This window comes from Branchiostoma belcheri, unplaced genomic scaffold (genome assembly GCF_001625305.1).
Source record: "Branchiostoma belcheri isolate BF01 breed outbred unplaced genomic scaffold, Haploidv18h27 scaffold38, whole genome shotgun sequence".
Taxonomy (NCBI): Eukaryota; Metazoa; Chordata; class Leptocardii; order Amphioxiformes; family Branchiostomatidae; genus Branchiostoma; species Branchiostoma belcheri.
In genome coordinates, this window is record NW_017803998.1 from 1018893 (window position 1) to 1034217 (window position 15325).

At 36.1% G+C, this 15325-nt stretch overlaps 1 protein-coding gene across 1 annotated transcript in view; it reads right to left on the reverse strand.

Annotated features, from left to right (window-relative positions):
- LOC109476572 (anoctamin-1-like) overlaps positions 1–10582 on the reverse strand; it is a 68830-nt gene extending 58248 nt beyond the window's left edge. Inside the window, 1 exon segment of the mRNA XM_019777556.1 lies at positions 10448–10582. Within this exon segment, the coding sequence (XP_019633115.1) occupies positions 10448–10523 (76 nt within the window). The 5' untranslated portion in view covers positions 10524–10582.
- Positions 10583–15325: the final 4743 nt, after the last annotated feature.

Below are 15325 nucleotides of genomic sequence, written 5' to 3' on the forward strand. Positions count from 1 at the left end.
AATCAAAAAGAGAAAGATCTGCAGTGAATAATTCATTGCTGGGAAGTCCAGAGAAGAATTAATAACTATAAATTTTCGAATGTCATTTTCAAGCTCTCTTTCCATCAATCCCAGTTAAAGCACAACAGTATAATGAAATTGCTTGATGCTAACTAAGGACTATGACTGTGCATCAACAATATGGATCTGAAACTTGCAATAAAGCTTTTAGCTAATAGCTCAGACAATATAGATTATACTAATTATGAAATCTAATATAAAATACTTACCCATTAGCCTGGCCAGTATACTCTTGTGCAAAATAAATTCTCTGATGATCATGATATGCTTTGATACCAAACTTTGTTTTTGGAAAAATAAATAGTTAAAATACTTGGACTTTGTCAAGAAATATAATGTATTCCATTAAAAATCTTGAAAAAAATCGGCTTTCATTTGAACTTGTTTGGCAGTATGTCTTTCCCCTAAATCTTTGTCCACAAATAATCGTATGGTATTTGGCTTATTTTAAGGGTGTAGAAATGTCATTTCTTAAAAGAGACACACATTGTCAAGAAGGATTTAGTTCAAAGAGAGAAATGCACAAAAAATCACTGCTAAACCTTCAATGTAGAACAGTCCTGACCGTACTGTTACCAAATCATGAACCAAACCAACTGCACATGTATGAAAAATCGTTTGCATGCCTGAACTCCTAATTGAATACCAATTTTCAAACATAGCGTTCCAATTTAGAAATAAATCCCTCTTAATGCAAAACTGATCCTTTGGTTAACTTGCTATCTGTACATCAGTGCAGTTGTAATTGGGAATGGGAGGACAGTTGGCGCCAAGATAGACACAAAGATGGGGGGACACAACTTTAACATCTGACTTTTTGAAATTTGAAACGATGGGCTACTTTTTGGGCTATAATTCAAAGCATTGAGAGATTTCATGGTTTTTTAATGAAAGGGACAGTTAAGTTTGTCATATATACGTGTAAAACACCAATTTAAAGATAAAAAGACAGTATTTGAAAGGGAAAATTGAGGAGGGTAAAATAATGGTCTTCATGTTCTGACACCCCTACAGGATGTTCTGACACCCCTATGTTCTGACACCCCTATGTTCTGACACCCCTATGTTCTGACATCCCTATGTCCTGACATCCCTATGTTCTGACACCCCTATGTTCTCGACACCCCTATGTTCTGACACCCCTATGTTCTGATACCCCTATGTTCTGATACCCCTATGTTCTGACACCCCTATGTTCTGGCACCCCTATGTTCTGATACCCCTATGTTCCGACAACCCTATATTCCGACAACCCTATGTTCCGACAACCCTATATTCCAACAACCCTATGTTCCAACAACCCTATATTCCAACAACCCTATGTTCCAACAACCCTTTGTTCCGACAACCCTATATTCGGACAACCCTATGTTCTGACAACCCTATATTCCGACAACCCTATATTCCGACAACCAGTATATTCCGACACCCCTATATTCCGACACCCCTATATTCCGACAACCCTATATTCCGATAACCCTATATTCCGACAACCAGTATATTCCGACATCCCTATGTTCAGATTCCCCTATGTTCTGACACCCCTATATTCTGACACCCCTACGCTCTGACGTCGACATCCCTATACAATCTACCCTTAGCTCTGTGAACCAGCCAACTGACTTGCTGCTGCATGTAATTCCGCCGGTAACTGACAGGGTGTATTATACAGTGCAGCCCGGCGTAGTGTCATGATGCCCCTGCAATATCACCGGGGTAAGTGGATGTAAACCACCCACCGTCAGATGTGTATGTTACGCCACAGCGAGTAAATTTTACGCATGACGTCCTCTGTAGACTCCAAACGTAATGTGAAAGCATATTAGAAATAGAAACAAGGTCTGTGGCTATAGACCTCTTACTCAGTCAGGACCATCCTTGGCAAACCATCGGTACTGAAAATTTACTGTCAAATACTGAAAAAATTTACTAATTTATTGTAAAAGATAAACTGTATACATTTATTTAATATCCACACTTTATGTAAATTCCTAGTAAATTTTCAGGAAGAAATCAGTCATCAATCCAGGCCTAGGGAAGAAACAATAAACAGTTACTGTCTTAACAGTAAATGATTACTGTTTTTACAGTAAATGGCTACAGATAAAATAGAAGATCCAACAATTGAGTTAAAAGGGACAGTCTACCATTTTCAAAGTCTAGTAAGTTAAAGTTTCAATGATGATGAGTCTTAACCACTACCCACACCATTAAAAATAAATAAATAATTCATCTTTAATTTAATAATGGCTTATTTTATTAACAAACAAACCAACTTTGAAAAAAATGTTCTATTGAAAGCATAAACAAATAATGGAAGACTTTACTTCTTCCGAAATATATCGAATGAAATGTATCAAAATGCATGGTCACAGACATATCATAAAAAGGCATTTATTCTTTAAATCCTTAAAATAGTATCACAAAAAATCCTGGCCTAGAATGCCTAATGTTACTATAAACTATATGTGTATGCATACACATGATCAATTACTTCTAACCTTCAAAAAGCGCTGATTGTGTGGCTAAATTTATCACATAGAGTTGACCGGTTTGGCCCCAAAGTCAGTAAAAACAGCTTGGGGAAATCATAACAATCGCAGTCTGAGCGAGACACAGGCACGTTTTCATCACACTTGTACCTCAGGGGTGCGGACTATAGTGGGTGTGAAACGTGATACAATCCAGCGCTGGAGTTAAAAATACATCATAAGAAAGGTTTTTTTCGTATTCCACGGGTGGCCTCTAATAAAATCTGGGTCAACCAGGGAAGTTGCACGTACTAGTCTCTCAATTTTAAGGGGAACACTTGACGTTTAAGGAAGGGAGATGATAGTGTACAATGATGTGCCTCATGAACTTTAGTAACTGTTACATCATTATTCATTTCTAACTTATGAGAAAATTCACTGTATTTAAATGCCTGTTATTTTTACAGGGCCAAATTATTCTACGAATCAAAAATACTCTTAAATTGCTGCTCTGAGCGATTAGTGAATTGCATATTTACACACAATACTTGCTGCAAACCCCAACTAAATACATATGTGTATAATGTATTCACCTCACCTCAATTCATATATAGAAAAACAGTTCTGAATGTGAATTGGTCTCCATTATAAGCCAAACACAGCTGCACTATTCCACCAAGTGAATGATTTTTGTCCATTATGTGTCTACAATGTAAGTTCAGACACAATTACAGACTAAGAGCCAGCATAAATTTAAAATTAAACGTCGATTTGATATATATAATTAGGTTTAATAAGACCCAATACTGGCAAAAGGAGGAGAGATGAGGAGTCTGGACAACAAGGTAAATAATCGTTGCAGACAGTTGTGTTTACTCAGTAAATGTACAGTGTCCCCATTTTGTCTCTACAGTATGATTATAAATGACCATTGATCAAGTCCAGGATTGTTAAGCATGTCAACTGACCTCATTACAAACCTGGAAGAGTAGTGGTCACTAGACAGCTATAAGGCCACAAAAATTTAGACCACAAAAGTTCTGACACTCCCATGTTGCAACAACTTAAGGCCACGCCAATTTGACTTGATGGTTCTCTGATTTTTTCAGAAGAAATATGAAGCAGCAGCGTGAAAAAATAGATAAAAACAGGACTAGACATATCCTATGATAGTCCCATATGGTATGATAGGAGCCATGACATTAACATACCAGGCTTCAAACAATGTAATTCAAACAACGAATTTTATACTTTTGCACAAAGTACAATGACGTTAAAACGGTAAAAAAAAAAAAAAATCAAAACACAGCATTGATACAAATGGAAAAATTGTCTTCAACTCTAGTCTTGGGACCAAAACATGACCATTTTGAGTTGATTCTGAATTAGAGCCTGAATTTGTTTTTAATTTTTTTTTGCAAAGCAGGAAAAAACTGAAGCAGGTGAATTCGAAAGCCAACAAATTAAACTGATGTGGCCTAACATATGTTCTGACATCCCTAATCCTTAATTCAACCCTATTTCAGAATGTGGGAGTGTCAGAACATGCATATGTAGGGGCGTTGGGTGTCCCCAAATTAGACAACTTGACGTCATACTCATATGCTTCACGATAAACCGACAAAACTAGTATTGACTTGTCTGGGCAGTGTGTTTACATTAGGAAGTGACAGTTTTGTGCCACGTACAACTTGATTCATGCCTAAGTCGGCTTAGACTGACACAGATTCGGTTCCTGGGTTATACAACGTCCCTCCCACTGGAAATCTTAGCTCCAGAATAAAGGCTTGGGGTCAGCTGGAGGGGCAAGGCAGCATATTTACTGAGAGCGACTTGCTTATTCAGAAAAATGGACCATGTACAATGTATACGAGCACGAGTTGCATCAAATTTTACAACGAAATTCAAATGGAATGAATAAAAAATCAAATTTACCAAGTTCATATACATGTACTCTGGATTGAAAATATTGAGATTAATAATGCATGACAAATACATGACGTGTGTATGACTTTTTATAATAATTTATTTCACACTTTCAGACTTTTGTATTGCTCATGATGCATTTACATGTACCTGTAATACTGGCTAAGCATCAAAACACATCTCCATTATTTTGTAAAAAGTTTGTTGTGAAATTCATAACTGTGACAATAACAGAGCAATTTGAAATAATAAGAGCCACCCTTCTCACACATTCTATTGTTAATGAACCTTCCCCAACACTCCCCTCACATTCCTAATGTTAATGAACTCTCCCCAAAGGCCAGAACTTGAGTTGACTGCTATTCCTTCTATTTTTATCTCCCAAAAATGTGCTCACAAGGCAAGGGCTCCAACAGAATTTAAATTAGACCTCAACCAAAGTAAATAATACTAATGAAGGCTTTTTGTCAGATAATTCAATGGTACTATTTTTAATAATTTAATGATATATCAAATTTATTAGGCTAAGCTTAATTGTATCAATTTACCAATTAGGATAATAGTATTCATGATAAAAGGTAACATATATAATTTACCATTTTTATATTATGTGCAGGGTTCATTTTCAAGCAGCTAAACTTAATGCATCAATATCTAAGAACAACACATATTATCAAATGATAATATTAACATCCAAATTTTTAATATAATAATAATGACATTGACTTATCTTAAAGCGCAGCAGAAGTTACCAAAAGATTATCACAGAAATAATCTACACACACATTCTACGACTGCTGCCTATGCAGTGTTGTATTAGTATGTATTACTTCACTAACTTATATCTGATAGACCAAAGACCTTTGGCTCACTCCGTAAATGCTATATATACATGTATATCAGGGTAGAGACTCTGATTCTATCAGTAGAGATCAGTTTCATTCTACTTGTCGACAGAGGCTTCGATCAGGATACTGTTAAATAGCACGTTGGCAGAACGTACTGCACCTGCGCGAAACTCGTAATGTATTGTACATAGCACTTTGGCAGAACGTCTCATATAAGGTCGTATTCGCGCATATAAGGAAAACATTTCGTCTGTAGTTTCCAAATGTTATGTTGGAAAAGATGCAACAGGCAAAATTCTAATGCTGCAATGTTGACCAAAAATCCACCGAAAAAGGTGAAAATACAGGGTTCTGCGCAGGCGCAGTGCGTTCTGCCGATGTGCTCTGTTAAATGTGTTTCCCATTTACAAATCCTAAATTACAAGTCAGTCCATTGGTGTATTTTAGTGACATGATTTAAAGTTAAAAAGTTCTGACTGTCTTTCATTGAGGCTCAGAATTTATAGACTTTATAATCAGGATCTCTGCCATCAATTTTTATATTGTCCAGCAAAGATCCTGATCAGAGTTTCTGTTAACATATACTCCGATTGGGATCCCTACCAGTGGAATCATCGATTATAACTATCCTGACATAATAACTGCAATTCACAGTAACTTATGGAAGCAAACTTTCACGGTCTGAGAAAAATGGAGGTGTTCACGGACCACATGCATATGTTCATGGTATACGTAGTGGGGAGAGGCAAAAGATGAATTAGTTGTTAACAGTAATGATTCAGTTCACGGTACATGCAGAAGTGATCATGAAAACCGTGAACACTATTAAAGTACTGTGAAAAAAAATCAGGAATTACAGTATATTTATGAAGTGAAAATATCTTGACTCTGTTACCGATCTTCCTTCAGACTTCATAAAACAATAAAGACAAATCAATCGCTTCCGCACTAGAAATGAAAATCGATAAACCAGGGACTGGCTGATGGAATGTGACAGCAAGAATAATTGTACAATATTTTTCTTCGATAGCAATATTCAAGTAAGCTCTGCTGAATGCTGTAAGTCAGGCTTGATGTTCCGAGAAATGCCTTATGAAATATTTAAGGATTTTTCATAGACAACAGTACAGGCTACAGGGAGATTAAATAACACTGCAAGATGAATATACCATATTATACCTGCACTCAGTCTCTTGTAAACTAAAAAAAATGTTCAAGCAAAAATATGATTATGATGTAATAATAGCTACCTGCATGTATATACATGTACCTATGATAGCCAATAAAATCTCAACATAAATCAATGAGCTTAATTTTCAAACAATGTTTTCCCATGAAGACTTCAAGAACAACCATAATGCATCACATATCACATTACAAGCAAAACAAAACCGTTTTGATAACTTTACTTTTAAAAAGTCCTTAAAAAGTCCTTTGCATCTGAATTTGTAAAAAAAAAAACATCTTGAAGTTTCAATTCATCAATGCAAGAAGTTCTATACAATTCCTACAAAGTAAATTTTTGCTCTCAAACCTGAAAAAAATAATTCTGAACTGGGGAGTCAAAGATTGTGTGTATGTACCTTGCTACATTCAGTTTTGATAAGTACATATAATTGTACATCATAACAGTCAAGTTTTTCCCTTCTTTTCATCTTGACCTACATTTTTATTCCTTTATGATGTATTGGTACCAAATAAATCTATTAATGTGACCTACGGTAGAATTTCATGCTAGTATTTACATTAATTATTCCCACACCCCGACTGCTAACCCATGAAGGACATGGTTCTTCATTGATCGTGGTCTGTTCGCAATTTTGGGCCGGACCTTGATCGGTATTTATTGACGACATTTCTATCGATCACCGTCAACACCAGATGAGCCCTGCTACGGTAGTTACCATGGCGATTAGCTCCCCCAACGGGACGCAACGTACCTTCGAACTCCAAACAAGGTCGTCAGTCATCAAGCGCTAATGAAAATAACCATCGAACTTGTTTGGCTCCTGACCTGTCAGAATTGTGTGAAGACTGTATCTAGATTAATTTCGCATCAATTTTGGGCATAATTACTTAACTAAGTGTAAGGTTATGGCCGCAATCTCCGATGCCCTTGATTATGAATGGTTAGGCCGAAAGCGATGAATATTAAATTTCATAACACATGTACAGCGCAATGTTATCATCTTGTAACCACTATCTTTACAAGTTATACTTCAAACGTACCTTACCCCATTATTGTCCCTTGTCATTTTTATGTTCTATACAATCATGTACTAATTGCCTTTCATCTAGTAGTAGATAAAATTGCTAAATCATGATGTTGTAATTGTTACTCCTTTCATTTTGTTTGACAATGAATGAATATGACCAGAAGAATATCAGTACTGATATATGAAGAATATTTAGTGCTGAGGTTTTCAATCATCTTACTAAAAATAATCAGAAGAATATTCAATAATTTACTTATTAAGCTCTCCTTATAACAGTAATATTTAATACACTTGGGGGGTATGCGCATACGTATGGTAATATTGTGTAAAACTAGTACAAATTACATTTTCAAGGCTAACTTTCCTCTTCAAATTCTTATGATGTATTGACCCAAATTTTTTTTGTGTTCCTAATTTTTAGGTCAAAGGACGGTACCCATTCCCAAAAATGAATTTCAAGCCCAGTTAACTGAATCAGCCCAATTCTCATTAGAGTTGTCTCCAACATCCCTTCCAGGAATACAGATGATCTTTGTAAATTCCAGGTGAAGAAATGATGTGGAAAATTGCTTCATTTTTCTTCATTGCCCGTGACAAGGGAATCCCTACTATGGCTGGCAGTGCCAACACAGCGGGCGTTATTGAATTATTTGGTTGTAAGAAATTTTTAGCAGATTAAAGGATGAATGAAAACCAAAACAATAAAAACAAACATGACAAAAGAAAACAAAATGTAACATTTAATCTCAACTGTTGTGTCAGAAGAAAGTATCTCAAACGTTTATTTCCATATTTTGCCTGGTATCCTTAGAATAGTACTACAGATCAATGCTAAAATGCACATAGCTTTAAAATCGAATCTGTGGAAGGAAAAGTTTATACTCAAGTACTCTCCAAGCAGAGGTTTGGGTTTTGGGGGTATTTCTAGTGTGTATTTAGGCTTTTTTGGGGGGGTTTCTCTTTTGCACTGAATTTTTTTGGGTTTGGTGGGAAAAAAAATTCAGCGCAAAAGAGAACCCCCCCCCCAAAAAAACCCAAAAACACACGAAAAATACCCCCAAAACCCAAACCTCTGCTTGGAGAGTAATACTCAAGTTCAAACCCTTGAAATGGTATATATTCATGACCTTTGATATTTTCATTGCGTGTCATCAGAACATACCAATCAATAATCAGGGGGGGGGCTTCAGCTTGTTGTTTTTGTTGTTGACCAACATCCTCTATCGGTATTGTATACAGCTTTTTTTATGCAATCATAAGATTTAGAATCCATTCAAAAATCTTTACATAACTATTCATACAGCTCAACATCAATTGTACTAATACCTTACAGGGAATTAAAATAACACACACAACCTTAATGGTACGGCCCACAGCATTTGAAGGCAGCTGTTTTAATGAACGTCCCAAATGACAGGTCGTTCACCTTCCAACATCAATCCACAGGGACCCATATGCATGGAGACATGTCAGTTACTTAATTGCCTAGTACGCATGTTGCTCTTAGGCCATGATAATTTATTTTGTTGGTTCTTGAATGTCTCTAAGAACAATTATTAAGCAATTGCAAGAGCCCAATTTAAGACAAAAACAGAAAGATGAGAGGAAGCTGACTAAAATCCTTTTAAATAATTTTTTTTTATATTCATCACTCTCAAACTATGTATATGTAGTTAGCCAATACTCTAGACTATTTTCATATCTAATATTCCGAATTCAGCATTTCATAAATCATGAGGCCTCACCAATTTATTTGCTTAGATCTCAGTACTTTTAGTTCAAAATACAGCAGGTGGACATCATAAAATCAGAGGGCTATTAAAGAGGAAATCTTGAATACAACTAAAAATAAAAATTTTAAAAACTCTAGGCATCAACCTGGTCCTCGGGCTCTCTTTTAATGATGTTTTTCCATTTAACCAAGTTTTGGACCAACAAATTAAATTGATGTGGCCTAAAAACCACATTGAATTGGTGTGGCCTTAACTCAGTGTATACAGTCAATGCGTACTTGTAGTATGCATATTCACTCATATCTGACCCATTTTTTGTTTCCTAAGGGCACACATATCACATATCACATATCTATCATGATGAAACGATGAAAAGAATCCAACTGAAAGATGCTTGTCAGAATAGATTAGCAGCAGAAACTGACTGATATTCATACTTAGTTTCAAGAGGTCTAAAAGATGTAGAGACGAGCTGACTGTTCTTACATAAGAGAGAAAGAATGCAAGCTGACGCTAAACGAGGCATGGAGTGGACTTCACACTTACACCAGGGACATATTTGTGCGGGCTAAAATTAGGAGGCAAGCTGCAACAAGGTTGCATCACTATCATGTTACAATGTGGTGGGAGAGGCGGTTAGGGTCCACCACAAGTCAACCCTCAGTCACATTACCGACTAATGGATTTATCCTAGTTTGAGCTAGGACCTGGTAACATTTGCTGTGCAATTGTCATATGATCGCTTACACAGCAGGGCCTTTCTTGAAAAAGCCATGTACACGTATATTTTATGCTGAATTCAGAATAGATATAATATGTCAAAATTGTACGATGGCCACGAACTATGAATAAGAATGTTACGCACTGTAAGCTGGTGAAAAACGAGATTGCATTGACATCAATTCAACAAAATCTCACATGTAACTGCTATTAGGCATGAAGTTTCCTCCAAATTAATTTAAAAAAAATAAAAGAATAGCCTTGATCCTGTACTACTTCCATGCTCAGCCTTATACATTTTTGTATATAAAGTAAAATCAACTCACACAGTACAATTTCAGTGTAGTATCCAACAATATGTTACCTGTACATGTACCTTCTCTCTTTTGCTTTCATTACCAGTATCACCAGTTTTTGATTAAATTCTTTACGACCTGTAATATAATTGGTAAAGTACTAGTTAGCGTACTCACCAACCATGTCCGCCATTTCCATTTCCACCGAGACGTGGTTACCGGCCGGTTCCTCTGGCTTCTTTTTCTCCGACATGACCGGACGATGTTTTCCGCTGTCCCTTTTTTCTTCAGAAATTACCACCTAAGATATGCAAACTTCCTATGCCAAACAGAAGATTTCCGTAACATAGCGTAGAACAACAATCCCTCGCAAGTTTGTCCTTCTGCAAAAAAAAACAACAGAAACAAAGATTATCTCAATTGAATTTTTATTCTAAGATATCAAATTCACTTTGCAAGGCAAAATGTTTCTACCTGGAATTGTATGGAACTTTAAGCAGTCAAATTCAAAAGGAATAATACAAAAATACATGTAGATTATTTTCAGTGGTAAAATGTGCATGCAACATGTTTCAGAATGTGGTTTTCAATTCATGAATTTTTAAACATTCTAGGTAAATTCTGTAAAGATTATTAATCACAATGTTACCTGTGATGCATAATCGATAATCTGACCCTAAGACATGATTATGATTTAACAAAATTAGGTAGAGTGCAATAGCAATTATATCATAATATACTTTCATTATGGTCAGTTTTACTTTGTCAAACCCATTCAATCTGTTAGGAGTGCAATGTATTATGCTTGCTATTAACTTGATATTTTTGCATTGTTAGCAATGACAATATTAGATAATTCAGTCTATTATTAAGTCACAGTAATTTTGCCTAGGTCAAGCAAAAAATAATTCTCAAAGGACCATTAACAATGCAAGCTTTCATGCACAATTACATTATGTATGTTTAACTTGATAATGATAACTACATCACACAATTAATACATCAAGTAATTTGATAAAGACAAAATCATTTTCGTAATAATATTTAAAAAAGAATAGATAGTCATGACAATTACTAATTACTTTACTATTTGCAACCAGATTGGAAAATACATTTATACAAAAATAAGTTCCTATAACGTTATTGTAACACTACTTTTGCCAGCTAGATGCATTTTAGTTAATAGGATGTGTTATAAGAGATTATCTTATTTTCCAGTGACTTAGAGCGCAGTATCAGATCTCATTACATAACCCGTAATTGGAAGCGTCTGTCAAAAAGCAATATTATGTTTACCATATAAGGCGACACCAATATAATTTGTTGTTTTTCTAATAAAAAAAATTATGCTGAAGGAGAAAAAAAGATTAATACACACAGCTTTGATCAGGGAGTAAATTTAGTCAGATTCAATTTGCCTCTCACTGCATGATCTGTTTTCTCAACTTGATAAATTGTTGCAAAGAAATGTCTGTGAATCAAGGATTTAATTTGACATGGCCTGGCAGAGACATTTGAGTAGTTTGATTGATACCAAATTGTGGTAAAAACAAATTTAAAACCATTTTCTTATTGATGTATCTGTGATTTAATTTGTCTCGAGTCCTAGAGAGTCGGCAGTGATTGGAAGGGACAGTAGAGAGGACAGATCGCAGCACGCACCCACGCCACTCACACATTCCTGACTCCCACATCGCACGCCTCCAGCCAAATACATTCAGCTTTCATCCTTAAATATGGACAAAATAAGTGAAAGGTGCCCGTACCTTATGGCATCGTCATGTCATCCAACACAAACTGGGGAAGCCTGGCTCTCGGGTTGGTGGCTTATCCGTGCCAGTTCTCCCTCTCCATGGTCGGGTATATACGCCCGGCCTCTCAACTGGAAAGCCAGCAAAATATTTGATAATATTCCGGCTGGGTAAAAATAGCGTCATCCCCTCTGACCCCCTGACTGTTTGGCTTTTGGAGCATCTGGTGTCACATCTTCTACTGGTGGCTCCGGTCGGCGAGTGTGTATATAATCGAAATCGGTGCGAAAACCTCGTCAATCACCATTCAAGGTGCGCCCCTTTCTCCGAAGGGTGCTTCAAGACGTCTCGGCCTGAGCGGAATCGTTTGGCCGACGGGATAAGATACGGGAGAAAAGGAGCTTACACGCTAAGGATAATACAGCTTGTAAGGCGATATGAGGCTGGAAGGCCAGCCATGGGTTGCTGACATGCGAGGCATGCTGATGCTATTTCTAGTATTCCTCCATGCTGGAGAGAGTGGGGGAATCCGTGGCACATTGGTCCCACTGGGCTCAGGCCCTGCCTGCTGAATTTGAATAGCTTTGATGTGCTAACTGCCCGCCCACCAGAATGTCATTACGTCCAGTGGAGTGTGGAGATTAGGAAACCGAGCGAACTAACAACGTTGAAGGAACTGGCAGTGTAGAGCCTGGTATTACCTTGAAGAGGGTTTTTTGCTTGTGAGGCAACAACAATTCATTTCATTGGTTACTGGACAATTAAATTTTTTTTTGTAAAAAAAAACACAGGATATTGCAGACCTATATTCAGCCTGACTGAAAGGCTTTCAAATTGGTTTCACTTACTAGTATTTGGCTACACCAATTTATTTCATTGGTTCTAAGACATTTTTTAATAAAAAATGAGGATATTTCTATAATCTTTTGCTTGTAAGGCCACACTAAATTGCTTGGTTCTTAGAAATTATTTTGGAAAAAAAAGGATATTCTCGTATTAGTAAAGCTGGCTACACCAATTTATTTTATTGTTCTAAGACGTTTTTATTAAAAAAGAGGATATTCCAGTGTCTTCGGTTTGAGTGAAAGGTCTAGTGAGGGTTTTTTTGAGGCCATACTAGTTCATTCAACTGGTTTGATACATTTTATGATACAATAAAAAAACGTTTGCAAGAGGATAAAACATTCGTAACACTGCCAACCATCACATAAAAAAGAAAAACCTTATAGTGAATATACTAGTAGACAGATCTACTAGTAAATCAGTAATCTATAAGGCATTCAAAATTAACATATCCAGATGTTCAATTATACATTCTTGACAATGTGCCAATGATACTGCAATAAAGCAATCTAAATCTTTCATTCTGTTTTAAAAGCTTAAGAAGATCAACAAAATAACATTGTTCCTTCATGTACTTAAGTAGTATATTAGATTTGGAAAAAAGAACTGGTATGGTCTAGGGCTTGTAATAGAAAAGGATATGGTTGAGCGCGATTTTGAAAATAAATTTTGCACAGAAATAACCATGAAAGTCGGTAGCTTTGTAGCTCTATTTTTATGTAAGGTTGCCATGACTAAATCCTGCTCGCCGCCATGCATTTAGATGACTGATCAATGACAAAGTAGATAATATCACTGGTGCAGATGTTTCGGCTTATTAGTAATTATGAGATATCTATAATATAATATGAAATGGGGGACAGTGCATGTGAATTTTATTTTTAAATGCAACCATGTAATCTGGAAAAGATGATGCCATTGAACAATTACATAAATGCAGACACACCATTGTAAATTTTTCATCTCTAAAATTCTATTATCTTTCTTTGAGTTGTTTTTTTAGCTTTGATGGATTTTTCTAAAAATACCAGAGAGTAGGACCAGTACAAACTGAGTGATTGAACAAATCGGTCTTGTCTTATATATGCTGCTTGTTGATTTTTTACCGACAACTGGGCAGTTTATGTCAAACAATTTTTATAGCCTGGTTACAAAACCTATTTTAGCTGCAGAGTCTCTTCCATCTTCTGTAGACGGAGGGAATGAAAGATACTCAGCAGCTAACATAGGCTTGGTAACCAGGCTATGAAAATTGTTTGACTTAAACTGCCCATTTTAGCACAGTATAAAAGGATTAATAAAATGGCATCAACATTTTACCAACACCCCCATATATGCGCATCCTTCTGCTAGTCCATCTCTCCACTTTGAATAATTGCGGGTATAAATTGTGCCCCTAATATGTACACTGACACACAGCTGTATAAACACTGACCACTCTCATCATTTGGGTCACTGCCAGGTCCTTAGGTACCAATTGGTTGATCAAGTACAGTACATGTAATGTAGGGGCAATACAACTGGGCCCTACCAATGCAGTTCTTAGGTTCTCAGTATAAAGTTTGTATCGTTTAAAAATTTAGGTAGAGGTGAAAATGGAGTCAACTGGAAATTTGAATTAAATCTGCCCTCAGAAACAGTGTGAACCATTGATATGGACTTTCTCCGGATCCATTTTTTCAATGCATGAACCATTGCCAACAAATCAAATATGAATCTCACACACCCTTGTATAAGGCCATGTTGATTTGATTGACATCCCCTGGGAAACCCAAAACTGATGCGAGCATGCGAATAAAAAAAGTTTTAAAAAAAATTTGCTTTCATTATGAAATCTATGTGGTCATGAAGGTTCAACAAATGCCACAGAGTATGGTATGGGGAATAATCAAGGAGGTTAAAAACTTTTTTAACCTCCTTGGAATAATCTACTCTTCAAATTCATTTCTTTACATTTTCATCTTTTTCCTTTTATTTTGGCATTCTACGACATTGGTATGTCTTTTAAAATATTTTTTGCAATTTACGGTATGCATTTGCAACTGTTTTGTACGATTTACTGTATGGTTGAAAGCTTCTTTTTTTTTTTTGGAAATGGCCAAAAATTCATGTGTCTGAGGATTTCATCCATATAATCAAATCAACATGACCTAAACCACACACAGAAAGACAGACACACAAGTCAAGTATGTTTGCTGGAAAATTCCTTGAATACATTCAACTTGTAACGTTATACATTTAGCAGAATATAACATAAAAGAAAAGTAGTATAACAGTGAATAAAGACTGTCCACCCCCGTGTTCATGGTATTGACTAGCCGTCCCACCAAAGTTAAGGGTGACTGTACTGGTCTTAATTGGCCCGATCAATCTTACCTGTTCTCTTTGAGACGCTCCTTTAAAAATTCAAGACCTTTCTTTGGAAGACAAGGTTAGGTTTAGAATGTTTACGGATACATGG